At 45.5% G+C, this 16,850-nt stretch overlaps 1 protein-coding gene across 2 annotated transcripts in view; it reads right to left on the minus strand.

Moving 5' to 3' along the window:
- The window catches only part of LOC115157668 (protein Niban), a 63,824-nt gene that overhangs the window by 10,943 nt on the left and 36,031 nt on the right, over positions 1 to 16,850 (minus strand). For both annotated transcript variants that reach the window (XM_029706109.1, XM_029706108.1), the window contains 3 exons: positions 1,582 to 1,686; positions 998 to 1,160; positions 539 to 726 (listed from right to left, as the gene is read on the minus strand). In XM_029706109.1, the coding sequence (XP_029561969.1) occupies positions 539 to 726; positions 998 to 1,160; positions 1,582 to 1,686 (456 nt within the window). The remainder of the gene's footprint in view (positions 1 to 538; positions 727 to 997; positions 1,161 to 1,581; positions 1,687 to 16,850) is intronic.

The raw sequence follows: 16,850 nt of genomic DNA on the forward strand, positions 1-16,850 counted from the left end.
AGAGGCAACACACGCTATAACACACATACTATTAGACATTAGCGTGATTCACCTCAAGCAATAAGATTATACTGCTGAAGGTGAATATTGTAAATGCTTGGACCACACTGGTCCTTTGAGACAGATATAACAGTGTTTGTTGTAAGTATCAGATCCAGTCCATTTAAACAAAAAAAAAAAATGGAGGCCACTTACACTTCAGTGTTGTGATGAAAAAATCCTGGCGAAATGTATAGCACAGAATCAAAAAGGTTTTACCAAGTGTTGTTCATCCTGATCAGACAGGTTTTTTTTTTACATGGACGAAATATTGGAGATAAAATACGACAATTACTTGAAACAATTGAACATTTCTGTCCTCTGAACAGGGGGTGCTGGTGGATGAGTTCATTTAAAAAATTAAAAAAGTTCACCCTTCAGTTGTTCACCCTTCAGTTGTTCACCCTTCAGTTGTTCACCCTTCAGTTGTTCACCCTTCAGTTGTTCACCCTTATGCAAGGGAACTTGACCAACTTTTGCTCCACCAACACCCTCTTACCTGGTTTAACCCTTCCTGCCCCCCTCCCTCGGGGAAGCTCACACAGAGAGCGTTTATCTCCCCCTCCAGGAGAAGCCGGAGCCCCTGGAAGCCCCCCGTCACCGGAGACATCAGCTCTTCCAAGATGGACGCCAGGTACGGAGACACGTTCTCGCTGCAGAACTTTACTGCCGGATCACTGACGGAGGCTGTGGGGACAACAGATGGAAACAACAGATGTGAATGTTATGCAAATAGTTTTCAAGTTTAGTAATCCCATGTCTGCTTATTACAACTACTGTCCCAATAATTGTTGCTTTTTCATTCATTCAGTTCCCATAATATCCTGCCTCAGATCCTAAGGTGTTAGTTCTTTGTTACTAAGGTTACTCTTTACACCACAATGCATTCTTGACCCACGTTTGACCCATGTTTGACGCCAGGCTACCACATCTATAGATCCCCATCATGGTATTGTACCTTGTAGCTTGGCCTGCAGGAAGGTTCTAGAACTGGCTATCTGGTCCATATCAGAACGAAGCAGAGCTTCATGAGACCTGGCTGTCTCTTTACACTCCTCCTTCAGACCTTTCAGACCCTCCCTCAGCTGGTCCTGGACCAGATGGTACGCGGCTTCCAACGTCTGGGGGAACAACAGAACACAGCTGAGTACAGAATATATAGACCCTCCCTCAGCTGGTCCTGGACCAGATGGTACGCGGCTTCCAACGTCTGGGGGGGGGGGGGGGGGGGGGACAACAGAACACAGCTGAGTACAGAATATATAGACCCTCACTCAGCTGGTCCTGGACCAGATGGTACGCGGCTTCCAACGTCTGGGGGAACAACAGAACACAGCTGAGTACAGAATATATAGACCCTCTGTTTGCTGGTCCTGGACCAGGTTATAGACTGCCTCCAATGTCTGAACATCAGGGGGCAGTATAGAGCAGAGATCACTACAGGACTACAGAACTCAGAGATATGAAGAACCAGTTCACTATAAGATTACTGAAGGACTTTCTGATTATTAAAGGACAGTTCTGAGATGTTCATTCACTCACAGTGAACCAGACTCTCTTCCTCCCTGCTTTCTTTCCCTTTAGTCTGGCCAGCAGTTCTGTCTGTAGAGAAGGTTGAAGCTCCTCCAAAACCAAATTGGCTAGGACCTGGAATACAGAAAGCCAAAATGAGTTACATCATACCGTGATCTGGACGCACTACACAGCTGTTAAGACAATGATACACGCTACTGATCTACTGAGTTAACTGGTTGAGCTTCGGCATCAGCAAAGGAAAGTCCTACTATAAACGTCTCTCCTTTGTTTCTTTGTGATGAGAGACTGGAGTCCAACCCAAACAATGTCTGAGTCTGAAGCAGAAGTGTTTCCCGGTCTCTGACTGAGCTTTCTTAGTTGAGACAGACCTGGACCAACCGGTAATCTGGACAGACCTGGACCAACCGGTAATCTGGACAGACCTGGACCAACCGGTAATCTGGACAGACCTGGACCAACCGGTAATCTGGACAGACCTGGACCAACCGGTAATCTGGACAGACCTGGACCAACCAATAATCTGGACAGACCTGGACCAACCGGTAATCTGGACAGACCTGGACCAACCGGTAATCTGGACAGACCTGGACCAACCAATAATCTGGACAGACCTGGACCAACCGGTAATCTGGACAGACCTGGACCAACCGGTAATCTGGACAGACCTGGACCAACCGGTAATCTGGACAGACCTGGACCAACCGGTAATCTGGACAGACCTGGACCAACCAATAATATGGACAGACCTGGACCAACCGGTAATCTGGACAGACCTGGACCAACCGGTAATCTGGACAGACCTGGGCCAACCGGTAATCTGGACAGACCTGGACCCACCGGTAATCTGGACAGACCTCTACCAACCGGTAATCTGGACAGACCTGGACCAACCGGTAATCTGGACAGACCTGGACCAACCGGTAATCTGGACAGACCTGGACCAACCGGTAATCTGGACAGACATCTACCAACCGATAATCTGGACAGACCTGGACCAACCGGTAATCTGGACAGACCTGGACCAACCAATAATCTGGACAGACCTGGACCAACCGGTAATCTGGACAGACCTGGACCAACCAATAATCTGGACAGACCTGGACCAACCGGTAATCTGGACATACCTGGACCAACCAATAATCTGGACAGACCTGGACCAACCGGTAATCTGGACAGACCTGGACCAACCGGTAATCTGGACAGACCTGGACCAACCGGTAATCTGGACAGACCTCTACCAACCGGTAATCTGGACAGACCTGGACCAACCGGTAATCTGGACAGACCTGGACCAACCGGTAATCTGGACAGACCTGGACCAACCGGTAATCTGGACAGACCTGGACCAACCGGTAATCTGGACAGACCTCTACCAACCGGTAATCTGGACAGACCTGGACCAACCGGTAATCTGGACAGACCTGGACCAACCGGTAATCTGGACAGACCTACACCAACCAGTAATCTGGACAGACCTGGACCAACCGGTAATCTGGACAGACCTGGACCAGCCGGTAATCTGGACAGACCTGGACCAACCGGTAATCTGGACAGACCTGGACCAGCCGGTAATCTGGACAGACCTGGACCAACCGGTAATCTGGACAGACCTGGACCAACCGGTAATCTGGACAGACCTCTACCAACCGGTAATCTGGACAGACCTGGACCAACCAATAATCTGGACAGACCTGGACCAACCGGTAATCTGGACAGACCTGGACCAACCGGTAATCTGGACAGACCTGGACCAACCGGTAATCTGGTCAGACCTGGACCAACCGGTAATCTGGACAGACCTGGACCAACCGGTAATCTGGACAGACCTGGACCAACCGGTAATCTGGACAGACCTGGACCAACCGGTAATCTGGACAGACCTGGACCAACCAATAATCTGGACAGACCTGGACCAACCGGTAATCTGGTCAGACCTGGACCAACCGGTAATCTGGACAGACCTGGACCAACCAATAATCTGGACAGACCTGGACCAACTGGTAATCTGGTCAGACCTGGACCAACCAATAATCTGGACAGACCTAGACCAACCGGTTATCTGGACAGACCTGGACCAACCGGTAATCTGGACAGACCTGGACCAACCGGTAATCTGGACAGACCTGGACCAACCGGTAATCTGGACAGACCTCTACCAACCGATAATCTGGACAGACCTGGACCAACCGGTAATCTGGACAGACCTGGACCAACCAATAATCTGGACAGACCTGGACCAACCAATAATCTGGACAGACCTGGACCAACCGGTAATCTGGACATACCTGGACCAACCAATAATCTGGACAGACCTGGACCAACCGGTAATCTGGACAGACCTGGACCAACCGGTAATCTGGACAGACCTGGACCAACCGGTAATCTGGACAGACCTCTACCAACCGGTAATCTGGACAGACCTGGACCAACCGGTAATCTGGACAGACCTGGACCAACCGGTAATCTGGACAGACCTGGACCAACCGGTAATCTGGACAGACCTGGACCAACCGGTAATCTGGACAGACCTGGACCAACCGGTAATCTGGACAGACCTGGACCAACCGGTAATCTGGACAGACCTCTACCAACCGGTAATCTGGACAGACCTGGACCAACCGGTAATCTGGACAGACCTGGACCAACCGGTAATCTGGACAGACCTACACCAACCGGTAATCTGGACAGACCTGGACCAACCGGTAATCTGGACAGACCTGGACCAGCCGGTAATCTGGACAGACCTGGACCAACCGGTAATCTGGACAGACCTGGACCAGCCGGTAATCTGGACAGACCTGGACCAACCGGTAATCTGGACAGACCTGGACCAACCGGTAATCTGGACAGACCTGGACCAACCGGTAATCTGGACAGACCTCTACCAACCGGTAATCTGGACAGACCTGGACCAACCAATAATCTGGACAGACCTGGACCAACCGGTAATCTGGACAGACCTGGACCAACCGGTAATCTGGACAGACCTGGACCAACCGGTAATCTGGACAGACCTCTACCAACCGGTAATCTGGACAGACCTGGACCAACCAATAATCTGGACAGACCTGGACCAACCGGTAATCTGGACAGACCTGGACCAACCGGTAATCTGGACAGACCTGGACCAACCGGTAATCTGGTCAGACCTGGACCAACCGGTAATCTGGACAGACCTGGACCAACCGGTAATCTGGACAGACCTGGACCAACCGGTAATCTGGACAGACCTGGACCAACCGGTAATCTGGACAGACCTGGACCAACCAATAATCTGGACAGACCTGGACCAACTGGTAATCTGGTCAGACCTGGACCAACCGGTAATCTGGACAGACCTGGACCAACCAATAATCTGGACAGACCTGGACCAACTGGTAATCTGGTCAGACCTGGACCAACCAATAATCTGGACAGACCTAGACCAACCGGTAATCTGGACAGACCTGGACCAACCGGTAATCTGGACAGACCTGGACCAACCGGTAATCTGGACAGACCTGGACCAACCGGTAATCTGGACAGACCTCTACCAACCGGTAATCTGGACAGACCTGGACCAACCGGTAATCTGGACAGACCTGGACCAACCGGTAATCTGGACAGACCTGGACCAACCGGTAATCTGGACAGACCTCTACCAACCGGTAATCTGGACAGACCTGGACCAACCGGTAATCTGGACAGACCTGGACCAACCAATAATCTGGACAGACCTGGACCAACCGGTAATCTGGACAGACCTGGACCAACCAATAATCTGGACAGACCTGGACCAACCGGTAATCTGGACATACCTGGACCAACCAATAATCTGGACAGACCTGGACCAACCGGTAATCTGGACAGACCTGGACCAACCGGTAATCTGGACAGACCTGGACCAACCGGTAATCTGGACAGACCTCTACCAACCGGTAATCTGGACAGACCTGGACCAACCGGTAATCTGGACAGACCTGGACCAACCGGTAATCTGGACAGACCTGGACCAACCGGTAATCTGGACAGACCTGGACCAACCGGTAATCTGGACAGACCTGGACCAACCGGTAATCTGGACAGACCTCTACCAACCGGTAATCTGGACAGACCTGGACCAACCGGTAATCTGGACAGACCTGGACCAACCGGTAATCTGGACAGACCTACACCAACCAGTAATCTGGACAGACCTGGACCAACCGGTAATCTGGACAGACCTGGACCAGCCGGTAATCTGGACAGACCTGGACCAACCGGTAATCTGGACAGACCTGGACCAGCCGGTAATCTGGACAGACCTGGACCAACCGGTAATCTGGACAGACCTGGACCAACCGGTAATCTGGACAGACCTGGACCAACCGGTAATCTGGACAGACCTCTACCAACCGGTAATCTGGACAGACCTGGACCAACCAATAATCTGGACAGACCTGGACCAACCGGTAATCTGGACAGACCTGGACCAACCGGTAATCTGGACAGACCTGGACCAACCGGTAATCTGGTCAGACCTGGACCAACCGGTAATCTGGACAGACCTGGACCAACCGGTAATCTGGACAGACCTGGACCAACCGGTAATCTGGACAGACCTGGACCAACCGGTAATCTGGACAGACCTGGACCAACCAATAATCTGGACAGACCTGGACCAACTGGTAATCTGGTCAGACCTGGACCAACCGGTAATCTGGACAGACCTGGACCAACCAATAATCTGGACAGACCTGGACCAACTGGTAATCTGGTCAGACCAAGGGTTTTTCATTATTTAGACTATTTTCTACATTGTAGAATAATAGTGAAGACATCAAAACTATGAAATAACACACATGGAATCATGTAGTAACTAAAAAAGTACATAAAGGCAAGCTGCCATCCAGACAGAGGGTGGCTACTTTCAAGAATCTCAAACCTCAAATATATTTTGATTTGTTGAAACTTTTTTTAGTTACTACATGATTCCATATATGTTATTTCATAGTTTTGATGTCTTCACTATTATTCTACAATGTAGAAAATATTCAAAATAATGAAAAACCCTGGAATGAGTAGGTGTGTCCAAACTTTTGACTGGTAATGTATATACAGTATATATATATATATATATATATATATATATATATATATATATATATATATATATATATATATATATATATATATATATATACACATTTACATTTAAGTCATTTAGCAGACGCTCTTATCCAGAGCGATTTACAAATTGGTGCATTCACCTTATGAGATCCAGTGGAGCAACCACTTTACAATAGTGCATCTAAATCTTTTAGGGGGGGGGGGTTAGAAGGATTACTTTATGCTATCCCAGGTATACCTTGAAGAGGTGGGGTTTCAGGTGTCTCTCTATATATATATTTTTTCTTTATTATTTTCCCCTAACCGTACCACCCCTCCCCTAATTGGAGTAAACTAATGGACAATAACACTTAGGCTTCTACTTCCAGTTTATACACACTATATATATATATTCAGATTACAACCTCTCCCTTCGTTCAGATTACCTCTCCCTTTACTCAGATTACAACCTCTCCCTTTATTCAGATTAAAACCTCTCCCTTTATTCAGATTATAATCTCTCCCTTTATTCAGATTACCTCTCCCTTTATTCAGATTACAACCTCTCCCTTTATTCAGATTATAACCTCTCCCTTTATTCAGATTACAACCTCTCCCTTTATTCAGATTACAACCTCTCCCTTTATTCAGATTATAATCTCTCCCTTTATTCAGATTATAATCTCTCCCTTTATTCAGATTACAGCCTCTCCCTTTATTCAGATTACAACCTCTCCCTTTATTCAGATTACAACCTCTCCCTTTATTCAGATTACAATCTCTCCCTGTATTCAGATTACAACCTCTCCCTTTATTCAGATTAAAAGCTCTCCCTTTATTCAGATTATAACCTCTCCCTTTATTCAGATTATAATCTCTCACTTTCAGTTATTTGAAAATGAAATCATCTGCAAAATATCGGTATTTTTAAAACAATCCATAGAAAGTTGGTTACAATTTCAGTTTAATCCACCAGAAAAGACAGAACAAATAATACAAACAAATGTTCTGGTTTAACTCAAATATACAAATTGATTTTAAAAAAAACGTATTTTTCGAAAATGTTAAAAAAAAATGTATAAACTTTGTTAATCAGGTTGATTTTTCCACAAATAGACTGGTATTTTCCAGTAAATAACCCTTCCTCATATGCAAAAAAATGTAATAATGGTTTCACATATCTCCCGAACCCCTGAGAAGAACCCCTTCATTTTTCTTTGTGTGTGTAAACAGGCGAACCGGCGACCCATCACACGTTAGACTACATGTCTTATCACAAGGAGAATGAATTAACATTTTAAAATGAATAGATTTGATAGATCGTTGTTCATTATTTAGACCATCCCACAGTATACAGTGCATTCATAAAGTATTCAAACCACTTCCCTTTTTCCACATTTTGTTACTTTACAGCCTTATTCTAAAATGGATTTAATATATTTTTTTCCTCATCAATCTACACACAATACTCCATAGGGAAAAGGGAAAACAGGTTTTTAGCCATTTTTGCAAATGTATTAAAAATAAAAAACAGAAATACCTTATTTACATCAGTATTCAGACCCTTTGCTATGAGACTCGAAATTGAGCTCAGATGCATCCTGTTTCCATTGATCATCCTTGAGATGTTTCTACAACTTGATTGGAGTCCACCTGTGGTAAATTCAAATGATTGGACATGATTTGGAAAGGCACACACCTGTCTATATAAGGTCCCACAGTTGACAGTGCTTGTCAGAGCAAAAAGCAAGCCTTGAGGTCGAATGAAATGTCTGTAAAGCTCCGAGACAGGATTGTGTCGAGGCACAGATCTGGGGAAGAAAACGAGAAAATGTCTGCAGCATTGAAGGTCCCCAAGAACACAGGGGCCTCCATCATTCTTAAATGGAAGAAGTTTGGAACCACCAAGACTCTTCCTAGAGCTGGCCGCCGGGCCAAACTGAGCAATCAGGGGAGAAGGGCCTTGGTCAGGGAGGTGACCAAGAACCCGATGGTCACTCTGACAGAGCTCCAGAGTTCCTCTATTGAGATGGGAGAACATTCCAGAAGGACAACCATCTCTGCAGCACTCCACCAATCAGGTCTTTATGGTAGAGTGGCCAGACGGAAGCCACTCCTCAGTAAAAGGCACATGACAGCCCGCTTGGAGTTTGCCAAAAGGCACCTAAAGACTCTCAGACCATGAGAAACAAGATTCTCTGGTCTGATGAAACCAAGATTGAACTATTTGGCCTGAATGCCAAGCGTCACATCTGGAGGAAACCTGGCACCATCCCTACGGTGAAGCATGGTGGTGTTGGCAGCATCATGCTGTGGGGATGTTTTTCAGCGCCAGGGACTGGGAGACTAGTCATGATCGAGGGAAAGATGAACAGAGCAAAATACAGAGAGATCCTTGATGAAAACCATCTCCAGAGCGCTCAGGACCTCAGACTGGGGTGAAGGTTCACCTTCCAACAGGACAACGAGCCTAAGCACACAGCCAAGACAATGCAGGAGTGGCTTCGGGACAAGTCTCTGAATGTCCTTGACTGGCCCAGCCAGAGCCTGGACTTGAACCCGATCAAACATCTCTGGAGAGACCTGAAAATAGCTGTGCAGCAATGCTCCCCATTCAACCTGACAGAGCTTGAGAGGATCTGCAGAGAAGAATGGGAGAAACTCCCCAAATACAGGTGTTCCAAGCTTGTAGTGTCATACCCAAGAAGACTCGAGGCTGTAATCGCTGCCAAATGTGCTTCAACAAAGTACTGAGTAAAGGGTCTGAATACTTATTTAAATGTGATATTTAAGTTTTTTTATTTGTAATACATTTTCAAAAATGTCTAAAAACCTGTTTTTGCTTTGTCATTTTTGGGTATTGTGTGGAGATTGATGAGGGGAATTTTTCAAAAAAAGAAAAATTCAGAACGCTGTAACCATTACAAAATGTGGAAAAAGTCAAGGGGTCTGAATACTTTCCGACTGCAATGTAATTGGAACAGGAAGTGTAAACTCTAATATAGCCTATTAGCTAGAAAGGTAACTGCAAACACATTTTTGCTAAAAGCAGCTGTTTAGTTGGTTAAACAAAGGTGAGCCATGTGTTGGCAAAGTCACGAAAGCTTACCAGCAGCCAGCTGCACTTTCCACAGTGGTAGCCTATTTGTGGGTTGTTTTTCAAAACCTACGTCAGATACTCCGGTGAGTGTAATTGGGTCAATATTAGGAGTTGAGAAATACATTTGTCATTATTACATTTTAGTCATTTAGCAGAGCTTTAAACGACGCGCAGCTTATAAAGGCTTCATAAAGCTACATAAATGCACAAATCATCTATAAACGGAGTACGGAGAAAAGTATGAAATGTATGCATTCACTACTGTAAGTCGCTCTGGATAAGAGCGTCTGCTAAATGACTAAAAATGTATGTCATGCTTTATAAAGGGTTCATAGATGTGGCATAACTGCATAACTGTGTGACATATGCACCAATGTCAAATGTGACATAAGCCACTTGGTTAAATATGACATAAACCTGTGCTTTATAAAGGATGGCATAAGCACAGTTTAATAAAGGCTTAATTAATCATATTAAATTGAGGATTCACAAAATATTGATGCATCTTGGTAGAACATTGCAATGCCAGGATAGTGGGTTTGATTCCCGGGACCATCCATAAGTAAATATTTATTCGCACACGACCGTAAGTCTCTTTCGATAAAAGAGTCTGCTAAATTGTATATATTATATTATATTATAAACTGGGTGGTTCGAGCCCTGAATGCTGATTGGCTGACAGCTGTGGTATATCAGACCGTATACCACGGGTATGACAAAACACTTCTTTTTACTGCTCTAATTACGTCGGTAAACAGTTTATAATAGCAATAATGCACCTCAGGAATTTGTGGTATATAGCTAATATACCAAGGCTAAGGGCTGTGTCCAGGCACTCTGCGCTGTGTCGTGTCTAAGAACAGCCCTTAGCCGTGGTATATTGGCTATATACCACACCCCCTCGGGCCTTATTGCTTAATTATATGACGCTAAAACCTTTCTAGGATGGCCCAACTTCTTTCCCTCTTGGGTGCATAGACAATATTGGACCTGATCTCAACTTTCCCCAAAATGTTTTGGTAGGGCCTTTTAAAATCTGTTTTTTATATTGCCTCGTTTTTTCCCCCAAATGCCGATTTTCTCTGTTTAGTTTTTCAGGTTTTGGATTTCCAAATTTCTTTCTGTTTTCCAGCCAGTCATTTTTATTGAACACTTTTTAAATAGAAAACCAACAACTTTTGATTTTCTGTGTTCACAACAGTGCTTAAACCACATCCGGGAAGACTTCTTAGGTCTGGGAAAAATCCAATAAACTTCCATTTTTGAGTGTAAGGTTGGTTGGGCTAAGGTTGGTTGGGCTAAGGTTGGTTGGGCTAAGGTTGGTTGGGCTAAGGTTGGTGCTAGCCCAATTTAGAATGTGTAAGTGTGAACACTTGCTTAGCCCCAGGCTAAAATCTCCCTGTGCTCAGGAGGCTCTTAGCCCGGTGCTCAGGAGGCTCTCAGCCCGGTGCTCAGGAGGCTCTCAGCCCTGTCCTCAGGAGGCTCTCAGCCCTGTCCTCAGGAGGCTCTCAGCCCGGTGCTCAGGAGGCTCTTAGCCCTGTCCTCAGGAGGCTCTCAGCCCGGTGCTCAGGAGGCTCTTAGCCCGGTGCTCAGGAGGCTCTCAGCCTGGTGCCCAGGTGCAGTGTGAACGAGCCTTTTTGAGTATTTCTGGGGTAGCACAGAAAGGCCCTTATCCAGATGATGTGACAAAGGCATTTCTTAAAAGACCTGCTAACTTTCTTTGTTGTTACTTTCAAGGTTTTGAACCAACATGCAGTACCTCCAGCAGGCAGAACCATTGGTCCGCCAGCTCAGAGACCAGCTACACTATTCACAGCCCTGTGTAATGTTCAATGTAGTTGCATTGCTGAACTTCATGTATTTGAATTGTTTTAAAAAATGTACAAATAAAAGGAAATGTATGATTTAAACATGACTTTGTTTATTTGTTTTGTTTCTGTAGGTTGGGGGCTTTCATCAAGGTAAGTGTTTCTTGGTGTAACGTCACCCCCTGGCTATTGAACACACAGCACATATAAGCCTGGGATATCAACCATTCAAAGTTGGCCTTAGCGGGAGTGACCATAGAATTCTATGGAAGTGACCTCACTGAGTAAAGTATTTGTCATCAGGCTATGTCCTTTGCTAGCCAAAACATTCCCCCTGATCGTTACTAGTTAACACAGTGACAAAAGTCATTATGGCTAAACCCTGCCCATTTCCAATGTATCTTGTTAACATTTACATTTTAGTCATTTAGCAGACGCTCTTATCCAGAGCGACTTACAGTAGTGAATGCATACATTTCATACAATTTCATAAACATTTATTTTTCTGTGCTGGCCCCCCCCGTGGGAATCGAACCCACAACCCTGGCGTTGCAAACACCATGCTCTACCTAAATGTGATTTGAAACTGAACCCTAACTAATGAAGGCCAAGGTTGATGTGTTGGTCCACCAGATCTTCTGTCATTTGGGCAGAAGTGTCTGGAAATGAGATTAGTTGTAATGTGACAAACATAACTTCACTTTAGAGAGTAAGCCGTCCTTCAGCACAACACGTCACCCTTTATAAAGCACATATTTATATCATATTCAACATGATGGGTTATGTCACATTTGACATAGGTGGTTATGTCACACAGTTATGCCACATTTATGAACCCTTTATAAAGCATGACATACGGTTATAAACTCAGCAAAAAAAGAAACGTCCCTTTTTCAGGACACTGTCTGTCAAAGATAATTCGTAAAAATCCAAATAACTTCACAGATCTTCACTGTAAAGGGTTTAAACACTGTTTCACATGCTTGTTCAATGAACCATAAACAATTAATGAACATGCACCTGTGGAACTGTCGTTAAGACACTAACAGCTTACAGATGGTAGGCAGTTAAGGTCACAGTTATGAAAACTTAGGACACTAAAGAAGCCTTCCTACTGACTCTGGAAAACACCAAAAGAAAGATGCACAGGGTCCCTGCTCATCTGCGTGAACGTGCCTTAGGCATGCTGCAAGGAGTCATGAGGACTGTAGATGTGGCCAGGGCAATAAATTGTAATGTCCGTACTGTGAGATGCCTAAGACAGAGCTACAGGGAGACAGGACGGACAGCTGATCGTCCTCGCAGTGGCAGACCACGGGCAACAACACCTGCACAGGATCGGTACATCTGAACATCACACCTGCGGGACAGGTACAGGATGGCAACAACAACTGCCCGAGTTACACCAGGAACGCACAATCCCTCCATCAGTGCTCAGACTGTCCGCAATAGGCTGAGAGAGGCTGGACTGAGGGATTGTAGGCCTGTTGTAAGGTAGGTCCTCACCAGACATCACCGGCAACAACGTCGCCAATGGGCACAAACCCACCGTCGCTGAACCAGACAGGACTGGCAAAAAGTGCTCTTCAATGACGAGTCGCGGTTTTGTCTCACCAGGGGTGATGGTCGGATTCGCGTTTATCGTCGAAGGAATGAGCATTACACCGAGGCCTGTACTCTGGAGCGGGATCGATTTGGAGGTGGAGGGTCCGTCAAGGTCTGGGGCGGTGTGTCACAGCATCATCGGACTGAGCTTGTTGTCATTGCAGGCAATCTCAACGCTGTGCGTTACAGGGAAGACATCCTCCTCCCTCATGTGGTACCCCTCCTGCAGGCTCATCCTGACATGACCCACCAGCATGACAATCCCACCAGCCATACTGCTCGTTCTGTGAGTGATTTCCTGCAAGACAGGAATGTCAGTGTTCTGCCATGGCCAGCGAAGAGCCCGGATCTCAATCCCATTGAGCATGTCTGGGACCTGTTGGATCGGAGGGTGAGGGCTAGGGCCGTTCCCCCCAGAAATGTCCGGGAACTGGCAGGTGTCTTGGTGGAAGAGTGGGGTAACATCTCACAGCAAGAACTGGCAAATCTGGTGCAGTCCATGAGGAAGAGATGCACTGCAGTACTTAATGCAGCTGGTGGCCACACCAGATACTGACTGTTACTTTTGATTTTGACCCCCCCTTTGTTCAGGGACACATTATTCAATTTCTGTTAGTCACATGTCTGTGAACTTGTTCAGTTTATGTCTCAGTTGTTGAATCTTGTTATGTTAATACAAATATTTATACATGTTCAGTTTGCTGAAAATAAACGCAGTTGACAGTGAGAGGACATTTCTTTTTTTGCTGAGTTTAGATACTTTAACACATTTTTGTGCTTATGAAGGCATTATGAAGGCTTTATGAAGCCTTTATAAGCTGAACGTCATTTAAAGCGTGACCGAAATAAGATATTCTCCTCTTTTCTACTGTAGGTATGTAATTACCTTTTTGCAAAACCACACCCATCATGATCATATTTCCCATCATGCTCTATTGCAGTTAGGTTTTTTGAATTGTTTGTTTTAATATCTGTGTTTTTACACATATATTGATTGATTAATTCATAAATGAATTTATCTTACGCTATACAAAGATAAATAATGTACATTTTTCTAAGCTAATCTAATCTGTTAGTTGAAGGAGGCTCGTCACCATTAAGAACATAACGAAGGCTGGTCACCATTAAGAACATAACGAAGGCTGGTCACCAGCAAAAACACAGTGAAGGCTGGTCACCAGCAAAAATACAGCGAAGGCTGGTCACCCCCAAAAATACAGCGAAGGCTGGTCACCCCCAACAATACAGCGAAGGCTGGTCACCACCAACAATACAGCGAAGGCTGGTCACCCCCAAAAATACAGCGAAGGCTGGTCACCCCCAAAAATACAGTGAAGGCTGGTCACCCCCAAAATACAGTGAAGGCTGGTCACCACCAAAAATACAGCGAAGGCTGGTCACCACCAACAATACAGTGAATGCTGGTCACCACCAAAAACATAACGAAGGCTGGTCACCCCCAAAAATACAGTGAAGGCTGGTCACCAGCAAAAATACAGTGAAGGCTGGTCACCAGCAAAAATACAGTGAAGGCTGGTCACCAGCAAAAATACAGTGAAGGCTGGTCACCAGCAAAAATACAGTGAAGGCTGGTCACCACCAAAAACACAGTGAAGGCAGGTCACCACCAAAAATACAGTGAAGGCTGGTCACCACCAAAAACACAGTGAAGGCAGGTCACCACCAAAAATACAGTGAAGGATGGTCACCACCAAAAATACAGCAAAGGCTGGTCACCCCCAAAAATACAGTGAAGGCTGGTCACCACCAACAATACAGTGAAGGCTGGTCACCACCAAAAACACAGTGAAGGCAGGTCACCACCAAAAATACAGTGAAGGCTGGTCACCACCAAAAATACAGTGTAGGCTGGTCACCACCAAAAATACAGCGAAGGCTGGTCACCACTAAAAACATAATGAAAGCTGGTCACCACCAAAAACACAGTGAAGGCTGGTCACCACCAAAAATACAACGAAGGCTGGTCACCACCAAAAATACAGTGAAAGCTGGTCACCACCAAAAATACAGCGAAGGCTGGTCACCACTAAAAACCAGTGGTGTAAAGTACTTTAGTAAAAATACTTTGGGGTATCTGTAGTTTACTTTACTAATTACATTTTTGACAAATTTTACTTTTACTTCACTACATCCCTAAAGAAATTAATGTATGTTTTACTCCAAAGATTTTCCCTGGCACCCAAAAGTACTCGTTACATGTTGAATGTTTAGCAGGACAGGAGAATAGTCCAATTCACGCACTAAACAGAGAACATCCCTGGTCATCCCTACTGCCTCTGATCTGGAGGACTCACTAAACAGAGAACATCCCTGGTCATCCCTACTGCCTCTGATCTGGAGGACTCACTAAACAGAGAACATCCCTGGTCATCCCTACTGCCTCTGATCTGGAGGACTCACTAAACAGAGAACATCCCTGGTCCTCCCTACTGCCTCTGATCTGGAGGACTCACTAAACAGAGAACATCCCTGGTCATTCATACTGCCTCTGATCTGGAGGACTCACTAAACAGAGAACATCCCTGGTCATCCCTACTGCCTCTGATCTGGTGGACTCACTAAACAGAGAACATCCCTGGTCATCCCTACTGCCTCTGATCTGGAGAACTCACTAAACAGAGAACATCCCTAGTCATCCCTACTGCCTCTGATCTGGTGGACTTAATAAACACAAACGCTTAATTTGTGGGCCTCCCGAAAGTAGCGCGGCGGTCTAAGACACTGCATCGCAGTGCTAGACGTGTCACTACAGACCCGGGTTAGATCCCGGGCTGTATCACAACCGGCCGTGATTGGGAGTCCCATAGGGCGGCACAAAATTGGTCCAGCGTCGTCCGGGTTAGGGGAGGGTTTGGCTGGGTTAGGGGAGGGTTTGGCTCATCTCTCTCTAGTGACTCCTTGTGGTGGGCCGGGTGCCTGCAGGCTGACCTCGGTCGTCAGTTTAACGGTGTTTCCTCTGACACATTGGTGCGGCTGGCTTCCGGGTTAAGCGAGCGGGTGTTAAGAAGCATGGTTTGGTGGGTCATGTTTCGGAGGACGCATGACTCAACCTTAGCCTCCCGAGCCCATTGGGGAGTTGCAGCGATGAGACCAGATCGAAATTGGGTAGGAAAAGGAGGTAAAATACAAAAATACAACAACACAAAAATAGTGGCATTTGGTTTGCTTAATATAAAGAATGTGAAATGATTTATAGTTGTCCTTTAACTTTCGATTCCTATGTATATTTGAACAATTACATTTACTTTTGATACTTAAGTATATTTAAAACCAAAATACTTTTTGACTTTTACTCAAGTAGTATTTTACTGGGCGACTTTCACTTTTACTTGAGTCATTTTCTATTAAGGCATCTTTACATTTATTCAAGTATAAAAATGTAGTACTTTTTCCCACCACTGGCAAAAACACAACAAAGTCCGGTCACCATCCTATGCTAGTTTATGCTGGGGTTTTTTCAGCAGGGAAGTCAATGGTATCACCTGTCAATGATTTTAGATATAAATTATGATTGAAATGGTTTCGCTCTCCAGATCCATCTAACCTTGTCAGATATCCAGACACAGGAAGATCAAATCACAACGCTTCTTTTAATTGTCTACACATGTCTAAAAATGTGGGCACAATCAGAATGTTGGACAAGAACAGGACAAAGGACTGATGTTAGAACCAGA

The sequence above is a fragment of the Salmo trutta genome, chromosome 21 (genome assembly GCF_901001165.1).
Source record: "Salmo trutta chromosome 21, fSalTru1.1, whole genome shotgun sequence".
Classification (NCBI taxonomy): domain Eukaryota; kingdom Metazoa; phylum Chordata; class Actinopteri; order Salmoniformes; family Salmonidae; genus Salmo; species Salmo trutta.